This window comes from Nycticebus coucang, chromosome 6 (genome assembly GCF_027406575.1).
Source record: "Nycticebus coucang isolate mNycCou1 chromosome 6, mNycCou1.pri, whole genome shotgun sequence".
Lineage (NCBI taxonomy): Eukaryota > Metazoa > Chordata > Mammalia > Primates > Lorisidae > Nycticebus > Nycticebus coucang.
Window position 1 is genome coordinate 73667023 of NC_069785.1, and position 18543 is coordinate 73685565.

Sequence of the window (18543 nt, forward strand, 5' to 3'; positions counted from 1 at the left end):
TTCACATAGTAAATTCTTATAGCTAGAAAGCTCACATTCAAAATTACATTGATCCAAGTCAACATCCCTGATAGGCAGCTGTTCAGTCTGCACCTGGTGTTAACACTCTGGATGCTTTTGATTAAATCACACTTTAATCCAAAAAGAGATTGAGATGACTTGTAACCAACTTCGTTGCCATCCCTCTGACAATAAAAATATGAAGCAAGCTGAAAGAAGGGTGAGATTGCTATCCTTTTTTTTCTTTCAAGACAGAGTCTTACTCTGTCTCGTTGGGCAGAGCGCTGTGATGTCATAGCTCACAGCAACTTTAAACTCCTGGGCTCAAGCAATCCACCCACCTCAGCCTCCCAAAGTGCTAGGATTACAGGCAGGAGGCACAGTGCCTGTCCACAGCAGCTTATGATTGCTGTCCTTGAATTTGAACTTTAGTTTGAAGCTTCCTACTAGCCAGGGCAAAAGAAAAGTGAAAACCACCAGTAACAGCTCTTATAAAAGGCACAGCAAGTTCTCAACAGAAGTAAAGTTCTGCTGTTGCTGCATTCTGAAATGAGTTTCTCTTACGTGTGTGCATTCACATATAGGACAGTGTGCAAAGTAACAGGTAATCTCCTCAACTATGAGAAATGTCTTTGTTGGATGTCCAGAAGGTTCGTTCATTCCCACAGCAATCACTGGTTTGTCACAGATGATGACAACACCGGGGAAACAGCAGTGAGCAAGACAGACAAGGGACCCACTCTCCTGGAGCTCAATTCTAGTAAGAATGGTGGGAGGAAGGAGGTAAAGTAAACAAACAATTAATTAACCAAGATAAATTCAAATGATGGTTTATGAGGAAAATAAAAAGGATAATGCACTACGGAACAAGGAAGTAGGCAGGGGGCTACTGTACATTGGGTAGCCAAGGAATGCCTTTCTGGAGAAGTGACTTTGAGGTAAGGTCTGAACAACAGAAACTATGTATGTGGAGGCAGAACCCTCAAACCAAAGGAAAGAGCAAATGCAAAGCCCTCGAGGGGGCTGGGTGGTGTCCATCCTGGCTGTTGCAGGAGCATATTGAAGGCCAGTGCACTGGAGCACAGAAGAACAAGAGCGAGATGACCTTGCAGGGGTAGGCTGGGACCAACCAAGGAGAGCCTGGTGGGCCCAATTAAGGATTTTGGATCATGGTGTAATAAAAAGCTAATTAAGTGGGGAATAATGTGATCTTAGTCATATACTAAAAATATCTTTCTGCTGCTAAAGAGAAAATTGATCACAAATGACCAAAAAGGGAACAGGGTGGTATGAACAGGATTGGGATATAGTCTAGAAGCAAAGCTGACTTGCTGGGGTGTTGGATACAGGAACTGAGATATTAAGCAACTAGGTAGATGGTGGTGTTTACCTAGAGGGGTGACTGTGGGAGCTATGTTTTCAAGGGAAAGTCAGGAGTTCTGTCATATAGGTTTGAGCTGCCCATTGAGCATCCAAGTAAGAATATATTAAGCAGGAAGCCTAAGAGCAAGAGTGAAACTCACTAAGAAGTGGGGCTAGAGACCCAGATTTGGGAATCATGAGCAAATAAATGGAATTTAAATCCATGGAACCAGATACTATCTATGATAGAAGAAGTAATAGATGTGGGCATCACAACATTTAGAATCAAGCAGAGGAGAAGGTACCAGCAATAGAGACCAAGGGGAAATGGCTGGAGAGTATGCAGAAACTGGGGAAAGTGGTGGCACAGCCTTCAAGAGAGGATGGGTTGGGCCTGTGGCTCAAGGAGTAGGGTGCTGACCCCATATACCAAGGGGGAGAAGCCCGGCCCCGGCCAAAAACTACAATAAATAAATAAATAAATGACAACTGTTTAAAAAAAAAAGGCACAAAGAGAGGATGGCTTGAACAATGGACAAGCACAAAGACAGAGGAGTTGACCACTGGGTTTGGCATCGTGGACATTACTAATATCCTTGGCAAAACGTAGATTTGAGAGAATGGAAGGTGATAGAGTAGCCTGAAGGACAGCGGAAAAAGGGGGATGGCAAGTGGAGAGTGATGAGATGCCAGGGAAAGCCTTTTTATTTTAAAATGGGAGCTACTAAAACTTCTTTGTGGGCTGAGAGGAGAATGATCCAGTAGAGGGGAGAAGGAGGGAGAAGGACCGATGGAGCATTGAAAGGGCACATCAGTAGGCGTCAAGTTCCTTGAGAAGGTGGAAAGGGATGCAAACCCTGCGTTTGGAGCTTGAACATGTCATTTGTCCTAACAAGATGAAGGCAAATATATAGGAACACATACAGGTAGAGTGGTGGGAGATAAAAAGGCCCCAGGTAGATTGCTTCTACAGAGTGGCCGTAAAGATCATGTGCAATTTAAAATTGCACGCTGTTTTAAATTGCACATGAACTTTACGGCCACCCTGTATTTTGTCATGAATCACAGTCATTAGTTAAAAGGTAGCTGAGCAATATAGGTGCTTTCAGAAGCCAAAGGCAAAACGAGAAGATACAAAACAGCCAATATGTTTCAGTCTTACAACTCCAAAATGGCCACTTGGTCTGACCCATCTGGGAGAAATCCAATGCGATTCTGAGAGGATGGAGATAATTTCTCAACTGATACCTTTCTACCAGCAAAGGAATCAGCTTAGACAGGGATCTCCAAAATCTAAGTCACCACATAGCAAATGGTTAATTTGTATTTCTAAACTGTGTGGGGATTGGTCAAAGTATTTGTTCACCAAAGCGCCACATCTCACCATCTCACCCTTTTGCGTGCGTACCTCACAGCACAAAGTCCTAACTACTACTTTAGTTGTTACTACGTAGCAACTAAAATTTATTGAGACATTACCATGAGACAAGCACCATGCTAAATTCTTTACAAGTGTTATTTCTTTTTATACTCCCAGCAACTAACTGAGCAGTGTATACTGCTATTAGTTTTATAAATGATGACCTGAAGCTTACAAAGGCTAAATGATGTCAATATTGGAGGCCATGCAGCTGTCCATGAGATGGGAAGGGTGGTTAACAATTATTAATGAGACCACGTAGTTAGGAATGGAGTTGTACAAATAAGTGTAAAACCCAAACGTAGTATTCATGTTTGTAAATAGCTTGAGGAGATAGAAAAAAAGAAACTGTAAAGTAAGACTTAAATAAAATGGCTTATACTTATAAATGATTTGCTACGGAAAGTTAAAATAAATCAGACAGAAAGTTGCAGCTAAAAAATGGGAATTTAGAAAACCTTGTTGACACAGCAAAGTGTGTCAGTGGTTAATAGCTAGCTTTTGTTGGACAGGAGTTGGAACCTGACTTTTAGTAATTGTAGTTTCCATGGTGTAAATACGTCCACTGCGGAATTCAAGCTATCAATATGACGTCAACTAGCTCTCAAAAATTCTTGAAAATTTGCCAATCACTGCACTTGAGTCCAGCACACGCTTGAAGCTAATATGAACCCTGCAGCATCACCAGGACTCATGTTTCCTGGGGCGTGTGTAACAAGGGTCTCTTTGGGATCTCAGAACTTCAGTAAGCCTGGGATGATAGCCCCCCTTCCTATGGACCAAGTGAATGAAATAAAAAGGGTACTCCAGGCATGAATTATACTGATTCTAAGTCATGTCTGATATCAGAATGAAAAATCGGTACTATACATATTCTTACTTCAGTTTTGGCTCTTCTTTGTATTTTCTCTTTTTCCCAACATGTTGAAAAGGTTAAGTGAAATGAGATATAGTATGATATTATAACAAACATAAAACTTTGATATAAAGATTCTTGGAGTGGCCGCTTCTGGGATTTACCATTGTGATTGTACACAGTAAGTGCCTGAGTAGTTGATGTTGACTTAGTGGATGATACAAGTGACCGAGATTTCTGTATGAAAACAATTCATGCATAGAGATTTAACTTAATGCCACCTTAAACAAAGGATTCATTGACCTTCTCATTTCAAGTTTGAGAGCAGTAATGCTCACCAAAGTGGTGCATTCATAAAATCATGGGTGATTGTTACGTGAACTTTCAGAATTATGTCTTTCCAGTTTCGTTCCTGATTCATGTCTAAACAGGTATGGTTTAGACTCCAGGGTCAAAACAAGCCCCTAGGGTAGAATCATACGGAGGTGTGACAATTAAATTTGTGAACTTACCTGTGGTGTGCTTACATTGGGAACACTGTGTAAACAACTCAATAAAATTTCGTAAGCGTGGTACATCAGTGTCTCACAGCTGTGTTCATGTCGATGTGTGGTGGTGTCTTGGTGAGTGGCATTCATTATTGTCCTTTCGCATTTTTATGTGCCATTGCAAGAATGTCAGAGCTTGAATTAGAACAATGAATAAGCATTCATAAATTTCTCATTAAACTTGGCAAGAATGGCAGTGAAATCAGGGACATGTTAGTCCAAGTTTATGGGGATAATGTCATGAAGAAAACAGCAATGTGCCAAAGGATTAAATGTTTTTTCTGAGGGGAGAGAAAGCGTCACTGAGGAAGAAAGGTCAGGGTGGCCAGGAACAAGCGGAACTGATGAAAACACTGCAAAAATTCATCAAATGTGCATAGAATCATTGGTTGACTATGAGAAGCATAGCAGACCAAGTAGACATCAATAGAGAAACAGGAAAATGTTGAATGAAAATCTAGGCGTGAGAAATGTGTGTACAAAAATGGTCCTGAAGGAGCTCACCAACGCACACTGCGAGGGAGTTTTTTAGCAAGTAGACATATACCTGTGTTGGAACCCTCTCCCTACTCATCTGAGCTGGCCCCCCAGTGACTTTTCCTTTTATGTGAAGACGAAGGAAATGTTGGCAGGAAGACATTTTGATGACATTCAGGAAATCGAAGGTAATATACCAACACTTCTGATGGCCATTCCAGAAAAAAAGAGTTCCAAAATTGCTTTCAAGGAGGGACTAGGAGCTGGCATCAGTACATAGCTTCCCAAGGGGAGTATTTCAGATCATAATGATATTCAGTGATCATAATGATATTCAGTGATGAGGTATGTAGCACTTCTCCTAGGATGGGCTCATGAACTTAACTGTCAGACCTTGCATTTTTTCTCAGACCTGTACCCTAGGTTTTTTTTTTTTAATATCAGTGTTTCTGGTGTTGTAGGAACACTGCATTCTTTTGTCACTTCAAACAAAAATCTAGTCAATGCCAACCAAAATTGAGATTCTAGATAAATATCTCAAACAACAAGTGAAGTAGCAAATAATATTAAAAACAGGAAAAAGTAAGCAAACTGAGATACAGAAAATTCATTCATTCATTAAATATTTGCTGAGAACTTATTAAGTGCCAAGTACTGTTCAGAACCCTGGGACTCATTAGATCCCTGCTCCCCTGCCCCATATCCACATGGTTAATTGCTTCACCTCCTTCCAATATCATCTTTTCATTGAGTCCTACAGAGGGAAACCGTTTTTTAGAGGTCTTCATGTGCCTTGACCTATTCTACCTTACCCCATTTCTGCCACTTCTGATTTCTAATTTTCTTCCACTGACATACATAACATCTCTGACATGCTAAAAAAAATAGTTTACATAGAGTATATCCAAATGTGCTAAGTGGTAGAGTGATTGAAACAGGATGAGGAAGGGCAAGAGACAGAGTAGATGACCTGAGCAACATAAGGTGGGGCGGGAGTCTACATCGTGTAGTGCCCAGTAGGATATCTTTAGGACTCAGGCCTTTGTCTGAGGCACAAGAAGTTTACCAGGGATTTGCAGTAATACACCAGCGAGAGGCAACAGTGACCAGTCCAGGGTAGTAACAGTAGAGAAGTGATGGGGAGGGGAGGGGTCGATAGATCTTGAAGTTTGAACCAATAAGAATTCCTGATGGGTTGATGTGAAATGTGAGAGTCCATCATGAAGCTGAGTAGCTGGAAGGATAAAGTTGTCATTAACTGAGTTGGGGAAGGCTGAAACAGCCTGGGAGAGAATATAGGGAAGGGAAGGAGTTCAATATTAGACATGTTTAGCATGAGATGTCCATCCCATATCCAAGGGGAGATGACAAGTAACAGGTTGGATATGAATCTGGAGGCCTGGAGTGGGTCCGAGATGGAGAGAGAAATCTGGAAGTCACCATCATGTAGTTGGTATGAGACTGCATGAGGTCACCAAAGGAGGAAATGTAAAGAAAAGAGGCCAAGGACTGAGCTCTGGGGCACTCTAACATTAACCAGTTGGGAGAAGATAAGGAACCTACAGAAGAGAAGGACAAGAGTCATCTAGTAAAGAAGAAAGAAAACCAAAAGAGTGTGCAATCCTAAAAAACAAGCAAAGGAAGTGTACCAAGGTGGAGGGCGTGGCAGCTGTGTCCGCGCTGCTGATCAGCATGCTAGGTGAGGACTGAAATTTACCACTGCATTGAGCATCCCAGAGGTCACTAGTAACCTGGACCACAGGTGAGTAGCGGTCATGGGATAGTGGGTACCAAAGCCTGACTCAGTGGCTTTAAGAAGAAATGGAAGTATGGTGACTCACGCCTATAGTCCCAGCACTCTGGGAGGCCAAGGCAGGTGAATTGCTTGAGCTTAGGAGTTCAAGACCAGCCTGAGCCAAGAGTGAGACCCTGTCTCTAAATAGCCAGGCACTCTGGTGGGCACCTGTAGTCCCAGCTACTTAAGAGGCTGAGGCAAGAGGATTAGTTGAGGCCAAGAGTTTGAGGTTGCTATGAGCTATGATACCATGGCACTCTACCCAGGGAGACACAGTGAAACTTTGTCTCAAAAAGATAAATGGGAGGAGAAAAATAGGAGACTACAATAATAGGCAATTCCTCCAGGGAGTTTTTCTGCAAAGGGGAGTGAGAAAAAGGGGGAGTAGTAGTATTTTTATAAGATGGAAGATATTAACAGAATGAGTCTGGTAAATTTTATATACATGACTCCATGCACACACCCCAGTATTAGCACTTTTATAATTCTATTTACATGTCTCCTTCCCCCAATTAATTGTGATAATATATAAATTCTTCAATACAGGGACATTGTTTTATTCAACTTGATATTCCCACAAGCTAAGCCAAAGTATTTGTTTTCTATTGCAGCTATAACGAATTACCAAAAATTCAGTGGCTTAAAGCAACACAGCTCTGTAAGTTAGCAGTGTAACACAGGTCTCACTGGGCCACCGTCAAGCTCTGGCAGGGCGTTCATTTCCAGCTGCCTTTTCTGGCTTCTAGAGGCTGCCCACATTCATTGGCTCACGGCCCCTTTTCCTATCTTCAAAACTAGCATCATTGTGTCTCTCTGATGATGATTTTTCATGATGACATCTCCCTCTGACTCTGAATTTAGTTAGGAAATGTTCTCTGATTTTAAGGAGACAGAGGATTAGATTGAGTCCACCCAGATTATCCAGAATAATCTCTCCATGGCAAGATCCTTAATTTAATCACATCTACAAAGACTTCCCTTTTGTAATGTAAGGTAATTTATTCATTAAAATATAGAGATCTTTGGGTGTCATTCTGCCTTTTACAGCCTGTGACAGACATGTAAATAAACACATATTTTGGAATACAAACTTTACAGGTTTTTCCTCCTAGCACTTGTCATCCTGCATTCCAAAAGCCTGAATTCCTTAAGAAACTGTAATCTCCACGGGAGAGCAGAAACTGACTCACTTTTGTTCTTCACTGTCTTCCCAGCACCTAGCACAGGCATGAAGTAGGTGGCCAATAAATGCATGTTGGATGGCCGAATGAAGAAAGAGTGAGCCTATCCTTTCATGTGAGCTGCTACAGCAGAAATCTCTTCTCTGGGTTCAAGAGATAATATCTGACCCCTCTAAGAGAAAATAGGAGCAGGCTCAGTTTATCTTCTTTGTCTTGTTACTTCTTGAAATCTCCAATTCTCCTTTCAGACCTTTAATATATCACTTCCCCCAGGCCCGCACGGAGTTCATGCCATCCACTGTGTTAATCCACATGAAGCTATTGGTGACATTACCACTAGAAGGACTGATGTTTAATTTTCACAGGAAATACATTAATATACACATGATATAAAAAGTTTTAAGTACAAAAGCATATACACCGAAAAGCAAGTTGGACTTTCCTCCTCTTCCTGCTACCCAGTTTCCTTCCAGAAACACACTCTTCTACTCATTTCTTGGTGTGTTTGCTTGTTTTGAAGGGTAGTCTAATCTAACAGGCACACTCTGGTAGCATATATAACTTCTTAATATAAGCACAGAAGCATCCTAACAAAAAAAATACTTTTCTACCCTGTGCTTTTTATCTAATAATATCAACCTTTCCAACGGCTGCTTAGTATGCCATTAAATTGAGATGTAGCAACTTACTAAACTTTTATAACTAAGGCCCTCAAGTGATGACTTGAGTGAGGCAGACTTTCAGGCATCTGAGGCAGAGAGGATACAACTGGCCCTGCGTGTGGGAAAGGAAATGAAGGGAACCGTGGTGTCGGTGGGGCACCCAGAAGCCCAGATATGTGTCACAAGAAAATCTTAAGGAAAACAATGTAGACAAGGCTGCCACCAATAGAAGGCAGTGGCAATTTGGAGGGCAGAGGGAAAGGGTGTTCAGGGCTCTTCAGAGCTGTCTCCTCCCAGCCTACTCAGAGGCATCTGCCCTTACTCCCCAGGGTGCCGGCTCCTCCCAGCCCACTCAGAGGCATCTGCCCTTACTCCCCAGGGTGCCGGCTCCTCCCAGCCCACTCAGAGGCATCTGCCCTTACTCCCCAGGGTGCTGGCCCCTCTGAGCAGGAGTGTTTCCTCTCCCAGGCCCCATCCCTCAGCATGCACATTCCCAAGTCTTTGCTCACATCCTCCTGCCCACACCCTCCCTCCTGAGCTCTCACCTGTCCAGTTTTGGGGGCCATCTTGCCCTACTGGTACTCCTGCTACCTCTCTGAACTTTCTTCAATCAGTCTCTGGATTTGTTGGCCAGAGAGGCAGCAATGAAGTACTACAAACCGTGTGGCTTAGAACAGCAGAAATGTACAAAATAATTACAAAATATTTGCTATGTGTTGGCCACCTCTCAGGAAAATTTTGTAATGAAGATTTTGTAAATAAAAGTATGTTTACCTACAATTTCCCGTGTTCCCTATGTATGGTGACTTTGGAACACCCTGTATTGTCTCAGTTCTGGAGGCCAGAAGTCCAAAATCCAGCCAAGCTGTCTCTGAGAGCTATAGAAAAGAATTCCTCCCTGCCTCTTCTAGCGTCTGGTGTTTGCCAGCAAGTCTTGGTGTTCTTGCCTTGTAGATTTGTTGCTCCAATCTCTGCCTCCACCATCACATGGTTCTTCTTATCCCTTTGTGTCTCTAAAATATGTCATCTTTTCTCTTTGTGTCTCTAAAATACATCCTTTTATGAGGATGCTAGTCGCTTTGGATTAAGGACCCACCCTACTCCAGTGGATCGCATCCTAACTAATTACATCTACAATGACCCGGTTTCCAAACAAAGTCACATGCATAGGTACCAGGAGTTAGGACGTGAACATGTCTTTCTGGCAGACAGTTTTAATCCATAATATCCTCTTATAAAACAGTAGTCTACACGTTAGGTGAGACTCTTCTCAGGGTGTATAAGGTAATACTTTGAGGAAAGGGAAGAAAACATTAAAATTTCTATTTCTAATTAAATGTTTTTCTAAAAAATAAGAAAATAGTAAGGTTTGCCAATATGAGATCTGACAAGTCTGTGACCTTGCCACGGAGTGCTTACATTGGCAGCGCTGTACAAGCAACTTGGTAAGATTTCATAACCTTGATGTTAATGTTGTTGTGTGTTTTTGTGTGAAAGGATGCAGCTTGAATTAGAGCAATGAACAAACATTCATAAATTTCCAAATGAATCTGGTAAGAGCAGAAGTGAAAGCAAAGACATGTTAGTCTCAGTTTATGGGGATAATGCCATGAAGAAAATGGCAGTGTACAAATGGATTAAACAATTTTTGGAGGGAAGAGAGTGGGTCATTGAGGAAGCAAGGTCAGGGTGGTCAGTAATGAGCAGAACTGATGAAAACATTGCAAAAACTCATCAAATTGTGTGTTAAAATTGTCAGCTGACTGTGAGAAGCATAGCAGACTAAGTAAATATCAATAGAGAAACAGCTAGGAAATTCTTAACTGAAAATCTTGGCCAACAGTTTATGGCTCTTGCATCACAGCAATGCACCAGCTCTCACAGCACTGTCTGTGAGGGAGGTTTTAGCCAGTAACAAATACCTGTACTGGAATACCCACCCTACTCACCTGATCTGGCCCCCCAATGACTTTTCTCTTTAGCTGAAGATAAAGGAAATGTTGAACAAAAGACGTTTTAATGACATTCAGAAAGTCAAGGGTAATAGAAAACAACCTCTGATGGCCGTTCCAGAAAAAGAGTTCCAAAATTGCTTTCAAGGGTGAACTAGGCTCTAGCATCGGCGTGTGGCTTCCTAAGGGGAAGTACTTTGAAGGTGACCATAGTGAAATTCAGCAATGAGATATGTAGGAGAATGCATTTGAAAACCTAATTGTCAGACCTCATGTTTGATATGTGGAATAATACTGGTGACCTCCCTTTTATCCTATTTGTTGGAACCTCATGTTATGCCCAGGAGTGGTGGCTCCTGAGTGAACAGTAGGCTCTCCTTAGGGCAGAGGGTGTGACAGAGGAGCCCCTGCTTTCAGCTTCCATTGATTGCCACATACTACAATTTGCATGCTTTGGGATAGAATTAGTAGGGCTACTTTTATGAAAACAACATCTTTAAATAGTAGACTCTTGACACTACTTTGTACTGAAATGAAGCATGGCCATGAAAGCACTCTGAAATCCAACCAAAACATGAGGTTGCACTTTTACAAAATTACAAAGTTTCCAGTTTTCCTAGTTTGTTTTGCAATGACAAATAACAATAAGTGGTGTAGTGCTAGCAAATAGTTTGGGGAAAGACAAAATTTCTGAGTATATCACTTCAAGGTAAATGCAATATTTTAACCTTGGATGGGGAATACATTTTTTGTTAAGGTACTTTAAGGAGACCACGTTTTCATTGTTAGATTAAATAACCTGTCTCTTCTAAAAACTCTCCTAGCCTGCCATTTCTGGCAATAGGGAGGGTGAAATGACCTTAAAGTCATCCTTCTTGAAACATATAGAGATGTTAAAAAGGATAATTATTGTAAATGCAAAATGGAATTTCTAAGAAAGTCAGGGAAGTTCCCAGGGTCCGGAAACAAAGAAGGATAGCCCAGAGGTGACAGTGCAGAAGTCACAGCTCTCCAGTGAGAGCCTGGAGACAAGAGACGCCACCCAAGGCAGGGAGCTGGAACTCCGACAACTTCATAAAGCCGAGTCTTCTCCGAAACGATGCCCTGAAAAATATCCGCCCACCAGCAAGGAGACAGGTACCTGGGGAAGTGTGTCCGAGCCAGCCTCATCTTTAGGTGGAGGAAAACAAAGCCTGCAGTAAGGATTTTTAACCCATGCCTGGCCTCACATCTGTTGTGAGTTTGAAACTATATTATTTTCATGGACTAGGTACCTCAAAGCCTAGAAATTGGTATTCAAACTGTTTGTAAGTCACTTACAGGACTGGCAGAATCAAGCTAAACCAAGCCAGAGCAACACTCCCTCAGCCTTGATCTGGCAGGATTTTCTTTTTTTTTTTTTTTGAGACAGAGTCTCAGTTTGTCACCCACAATAGAGCACTGGGGTGTCACAGCTCACAGCAACCTCAAACTCTTGGGCTCAAGCAATCCTTTTGCTTCAGACTCCTGAATAGCTGGGACTGCAGGAGCCCTCCACAGCGCCTGATTATTTTAGAGAAGGGGTCTCGCTCTTGCTCAGGCTGGTCTTAAACCTGTGAGCTCAAGCAATCCACCCACCTCAGCATCCCAGAGTGCTAGAATTACAGGCGTGAGCCATCACGCCCGGCCGATTTTTCTTTTTTTAAGAAAGTTTTAGGTTCACAGCAAAATTAAGAGAAAAATACAGGCCAGGTGCTATAGCTCATGCCTATAATCCTAGCGCTCTGGGAGGCCAGGGTGAGTGGATTGCTTGAGCTTAGGAGTCCGAGAACAGCCTGAGCAAGAGTGAGACCCATCTCTACTAAAAACAAAAAAACTAGCAGGAGATGGTGGCAGGTGCCTGTAGTCCCCACTGCTGGGGAGGCTGAGGCAAGAGGATCTCTTGAACCCAAGAGTCTGAGGTTGCTGTGAGCTGTGATGCCACAGCACTCTATCAAGGATGACAGAGTAAGACTCTGTCTCAAAAAACAAAAAAAGAGGAGAGCAGCGAGCTTTCTCGTGTATTCCTTGTCCCCACACATGCACAGCCTCCCCCATTATCACTCTCCGTACCAGAGTGGTCCATTTGTTACCATCAATGAACCTACACTGACGCATCATAATGACCTGGAGTCCACAGTTTCTATTAGGGTTCACGGGTAATGTCGCACATTTGGCAGGTTTGGATAAACACATAATGACATCTATCCATCTAATGATGGATACTGTATCATGCAAAATAGCTTCCCTACCCTAAAAACCCCTCATGTTTGGGGTCTGTTCACCTCTCCACACCCCAAACACTCTCACAACCTCTGGAAATCTTTTTACTCTCTCCTTGGTTTTGTCATATTGTTGGAATCGTGCAGTATGTAGCCTTTTTAGATTGGCTTCTTTTCCTTAGTAATTAATATGTCTTTTCATGGAGAATCCTTTTTACTATAATCTTTAATACGTAAAATAGTGACATGTTTAAAAAGCAGTTAAGAGTCTGTAGTAGTCCAGGTTAGAAGTTAAGGAACACAGAGATAGAAGCTAGGAGATGGATTTGAGAGATTTTGAAAGTATTATCCATAGGCTTTCATGACTGATTTGAACATGGCAGAGGATCAGGGGAAAGTTAAGGGCACCCAGAAGAATAATGTTTTTTACAAAGAGAACACACAAGCACAGTAACAGGTTTGTGGAGTAAAAGAGGTTGTTCAGTTTTGCCTATGTTGAACTAGAGTTGCCTGTGATGCATCCACACTTGGGAGGATTTGCAACTCTGAAGCTGAAGGTAAAAATGTGGACATTATTAGTAGATCTAAAAGGGAGAACTATTGAATATGAGGGCCCAGGAAGTGTGCAGAGTGGCAGAAGCTTAGGACAGAGACTGAGGAACGGCAGCTTTTAAGGGGTGAGTGGAGAAATACAGGCCAGCAAAGAGAGTATGGAAAGAGATCAACAAACTCTAGGGTCACAGAGGCCAAATGTCAGTAAATACTACGTGCAAGTAATAGTGACAGAAGTCAACAGCCTCTTTCTTTCTCACTGTCATCAGCTCCTCCAAACACTTCTGAGCCACGCCTTTGCCCAATCTTCACTCCTGAAAGAGCAATAAACAAGGCACTCCCCGCAGCGAGGCTATGTTTGCAGACTGGAGCACAGTTATTTGGGACATCAATTTGCTCTTCTTCCTTGGTATTTCAATATTTCATTTAAAGAATGTGCAGAGTAGAAGTTGAACATCACAACAGCAAATCCTCTAAGACTAGTAAATGTTCAACCCACTGATACTAGAACCACATCTATCTATCTTCAGGCGTCCTCAAAACTTTTTAAACAGGGGGCCAGTTCACTGTCCCTCAGACCGTTGGAGGGCGGGACTATACTTTAAAAAAAAAAAACTATGAACAAATTCCTATGCACACTGCACATATCTTATTTTGAAGTAAAAAAACAAAACGGGAACAAATACAATCACACCACTGCATGTGGCCCACGGGCCATAGTTTGAGGAACCCTGAGAAAGTCTGCATGTGAATGATCGCTCCATCAAGGCCTCGCGGCATCTTAGCGTCCCTGCACACTGATCTCCCTGGTATTGTGCAGTACACAACCATTGGCAACTGACTGGCTCAGTTCAAATCTAAGGCTCGCAAATTTGGGGCCAAGGGACCAGTTAGCCTGTGTTTCTTGTTCTGTAGCCACATCTTGGCCTATTCCCCTCTTGCACTGTATACAACCTCCCATGCTCAGTGTTCTTCTCAAACCTTATTCCATCAAAAATCTTTCCTACTGGGTGCAGTTGCTCATGGCTCTAATTGCAGCCCTTTGGAAGGCCAAACGGGAGTATTACTTGAGACCAGGAGTTCAAAACCAGCCAGGGCAACTTAGCAAGACTCTGTGTCTACAAAAAAAACAATTTTTTTTGAGACAGGGTCTCACTCTATTTTCCAGGCTTGAGTACAGTGGCTTCATCATAGGTCACTGCAACTTCAAATTTCTGGGCTCAAGTGATCCTCCTGCCACAGCCTCCTAAGTGGAGGATCTACAGTTGTGCACCACCAAGCTCCAATGATTTTTCTGTTATTTGTAGAGATAGGGTCCCGTTCCTGCTCAGGCTGGTCTCAAACTCTTGGCCTCAAGCAATCCTCCTGCCTCAGATTCCCACAGTGCTAGGATTATAGGTGTGAGCCACCATGCCTTCTGTCTACAAAAAACTTTTAAAAACTCAGCCAGGTATAAATAAATACCTTGGGAGGAGAGCAAGATGGCGGCCGAGTAACAGCTTCCTTGCATCTGGGCACCGTGAGTCTGGGGAGATAGGACTCCAGGTATCTCCGGCTGGTGGGATCTGCCTATCATCACCCCTGTGAGGGTACAGGGAGTCAGCGACAGACTTCTGGACTCCAAGAGGAGGACTAAAACAGTGGAAAACCGGCAAGTGGTCATGTGTGTTCAATCGGTCTAAACCCGCCCGCAACTGTAAGTAAGTACAGTAGCATGAGACTGCAAACTGGAAAGGCCTTACCTGTGAACTGTTTTGGTGTCTTTGGACTTGGCACTCAGTTGAACTGCCTTGGGGAGAGCCTGAGCGGTAGTGTGGAGAACTTCGGCCATTGTCTAGGGCCCCAGTCTGAGCCACTGAGCAAGACGGAGCTAATAGTGTTTGGCTGTGGGCCACAGGGAGCCATTGTGAGTGATCTGCCCCAGCAAGCTCCTCCCTCAGGGTCGCAGAGCTAGAATTGGTGGGAACTGGTAACATAGCGACTGAGTAGCCTAAGGGTGGGGTCTGAGCCACCTTGCAGCCCTAACCCTCAGGGGCAGAGTGAGACCAGTTTTGGCACACTGGGTAAGTGGATAGCCACTTCACCAGTGATTTCAGCAACAAGCACTTACCTGGGAAGGCTTCTGCTCAGCAAGTTTGCAAGTTCAAAGTGCCTTTTAAGTGGGCTAAAGAGAGATTTAGGGTGTCTACCTGCTGGGGTTTGAGAAATCAGCAGCCTCCAGTCGTATCAGAACTGTGATTAACATCTCATACCCCAGAAGACCACGTGTTGCCCAGACAATACTCAACAACATATACATACTGCTTTGTTTTTGGTTGTGGTTTTTATTTTTATTTGTTTGTTTGGTTGTTTTTTTGTTTATTTTGATGTTGTTGATGTTGTTTTGTTTTTTAATTTCAACCTTTTCTGTACAGATCTTTTTTCTCAATTTTTCTGGTTTAATTATAATTTCCCATTGCTGCCTTTTTCAATAATTAGAACTTCATTTTTGCTAGTGTTTCTACCACTATTATTTGGTTTTTCACCCAATTTTATCCCATAAAGTTTACTGTTTGCTTGTTTTGGTTTGATTTATAGCATTTTTGTCTTTCCTCTCTACTTGGTAGAGGTGGGGAACTGTGTCTGATCAGGTTAGCAAAGAGCTGCTGACCTCAAGGGAACCACCCAACTGGGCACCCCCAGAAGGTGGTGTTCTTTTTTTAAAGTTGTGTCAAAGTACCCTACTGTACACCTATATTGCTCTGTCTCCCTCTTTCTGTGCCTCTCTTCTTGTTGTCAATATTCCTTTTACCCACCCCCTCTCCTTTCTCTATTTCCTTTTTCTTCTCACTCGGTCCTCCTCTCTTTCATCCCTTTCTTGTTCTTCAACGTTCTCACCATTCTGGTTCTGTACCAAAAGGACTCATCGAACCCTTAGTCCACAGGTATGAGAACTTAAAGAGCAAGAGGAAGTGAAAGGAAAATTAGGGCAAGGAAACAGATAAAAGAAATCACTCATGAGGAAGAATCAGCAGAAAACTCCAGGCAACATGAAGAACCAGTCCAGAACAACCCCGCCAAGGGACCATGATGTAGCTACTGCAGAGGATTCCACCAATAAAGAAATGTTAGGAATGACAGAAAGGGAATTTAGAATACACATGATGAAAACAATGAAAGAAATGATGGAAACAATGAAGGAAACTGCTAATAAAGTGGAAAATAACCAAAAGGAAATCCAAAAACAGAATCAAATAAGAGATGAACGATATGAAGAATATAAAAAGGATATAGCAGAGCTGAAGGAACTGAAAGAGTCAATTAGGGAACTTAAAGATGCAATGGAAAGTATCAGCAACAGGTTAGACCATGCAGAAGAAAGAATTTTCAGAGGTAGAAGACAAAGTTCTTGCGATAACTCAGATAGTAAAAGAGGCAGAAAAGAAGAGAGAGAAAGCAGAACATTCATTGTCAGAATTATGGGACTTTATGAAGCGTTCCAACATATGAGTTATAGGAATCCCAGAAAGGGAAGAAGAATGCCCCAGAGGAATGGAAGCCATAGTAGAGAATATTATAAAAGAAAATTTCCCAAATATCACCAAAGATTCTGACACACTGCTTTCAGAGGGTTATCGGACCCCAGGTCGCCTCAACTCTAACCGAGCTTCTCCAAGACCAATTGTGGTGAACCTGTCCAAAGTCAACACAAAAGAAAAGATTCTGCAAGCTGCCAGGAGTAAGCGCCAGTTGACCTCCAGGGGCAAATCCATCAGAGTGACTGCAGACTTCTCTAATGAAACTTTCCAAGCAAGAAGACAATGGTCATCTACCTTTAATCTACTTAAACAGAACAATTTCCAGCCCAGAATTCTTACCCTGCTAAGCTAAGCTGAAAAATTGATAGAGAAATCAAATCATTTACGGATATACAAACATTGAGGAAATTCGCCACAACACGACCAGCTCTACAAGAAATACTTCAACCTGTTCTGCACACTGACCACCACAATGGATCAGCATCAAAGTAAGAACTCAGAAATTAAAGGACAAAACCTAACCTCCACACTGATGCAAAAGATAAAAATAAACAATGGACTCTCACAAAATAAGACAAATAGAATACTACCACACTTATCAATTATCTCAATAAATGTTAATGGCTTGAATTCCCCACTGAAGAGACAGAGATTGGCTGACTGGATTAAAAAACACAAGCCATCCATTTGCTGTCTACAAGAAACACACCTGGCTTCAAAAGACAAATTAAAGCTCCGAGTCAGGGTTGGAAGACAATTTTTGAGGCAAATGGAATTCAGAAGAAAAGAGGAGTTGCAATCTTATTTTCAGATACATGTGGATTTAAAGCAACTAAAGTCAAAAAAGTTAAAGATGGTCACTTTATATTGGTCAAGGGAAAAATACAACAAGAAGATGTTTCAGTTCTAAATATTTATGCACCCAATTTAAATGCTCCCACATTCTTGAAACAGACCTTACACAGTCTGAGCAATATGATATCTGATAATACCATAATAACAGGGGACTTTAACACTCCTCTTACAGAGCTGGACAGATCCTCTAAACAGAAATTAAACAAAGATATAAGAGATTTAAATGAGACCCTAGAACAACTGTGCTTGATAGACGCATATAGAACACTCCATCCCAAAGATAAAGAATATACATTCTTCTCATCACTCCATGGAACATTCTCCAAAATTGATCATATCCTGGGACACAAAACAAATATCAACAGAATCAAAAGAATTGAAATTTTACCTTGTATCTTCTCAGACCATAAGGCACTAAAGGTGGAACTCAACTCTAACAAAAACGCTCGACCCCGCACAAAGGCATGGAAATTAAACAATCTTCTGTTGAATAACAGATGGGTGCAGGAAGAAATAAAACAGGAAATCATTAATTTCCTTGAGCATAACAACAATGAAGACACAAGCTACCAAAACCTGTGGGATACTGCAAAAGCAGTTTTGAGAGGAAAATTCATCGCTTTAGATGCCTAGATTTGAAAAACACAAAGAGAGCGCATCGACAATCTCACAAGCCATCTTATGGAATTGGAAAAAGAAGAACAATCTAAGCCTAAACTCAGTAGAAGAAAAGAAATATCCAAAATCAAATCAGAGATCAATGAAATTGAAAACAAAAGAATCATTCAGAATTAATGAAACAAGGAGTTGGTTTTTTGAAAAAATAAATAAAATAGATAAACCATTGGCCAGACTGACGAGAAGTAGACAAGTAAAATCTCTAGTAACCTCAATCAGAAATGATAAAGGGGAAATAACAACTGATCCCACAGAGATACAAGAGATCATCTCTGAATACTACCAGAAACTCTATGCCCAGAAATTTGACAATGTGAAGGAAATGGATCAATATTTGGAATCACACCCTCTCCCTAGACTTAGCCAGGAAGAAATAGAGCTCCTGAACAGACCAATTTCAAGCACTGAGATCAAAGAAACAATAAAAAATCCTCCAACCCAAACATG

General features: G+C 41.9%; 1 protein-coding gene across 2 annotated transcripts in view; it reads right to left on the reverse strand.

Annotated features, from left to right (window-relative positions):
* UACA (uveal autoantigen with coiled-coil domains and ankyrin repeats) overlaps window positions 1-8965 on the reverse strand; it is a 109359-nt gene extending 100394 nt beyond the window's left edge. For both annotated transcript variants that reach the window (XM_053594497.1, XM_053594496.1), the window contains exons 1-2: window positions 8847-8965; window positions 3977-4102 (exon numbers count right to left, since the gene is read on the reverse strand). In XM_053594497.1, the coding sequence (XP_053450472.1) occupies window positions 3977-4059 (83 nt within the window). In that variant the 5' untranslated portion in view covers window positions 4060-4102; window positions 8847-8965. The remainder of the gene's footprint in view (window positions 1-3976; window positions 4103-8846) is intronic.
* Between the last annotated feature and the right edge of the window lie 9578 nt (window positions 8966-18543).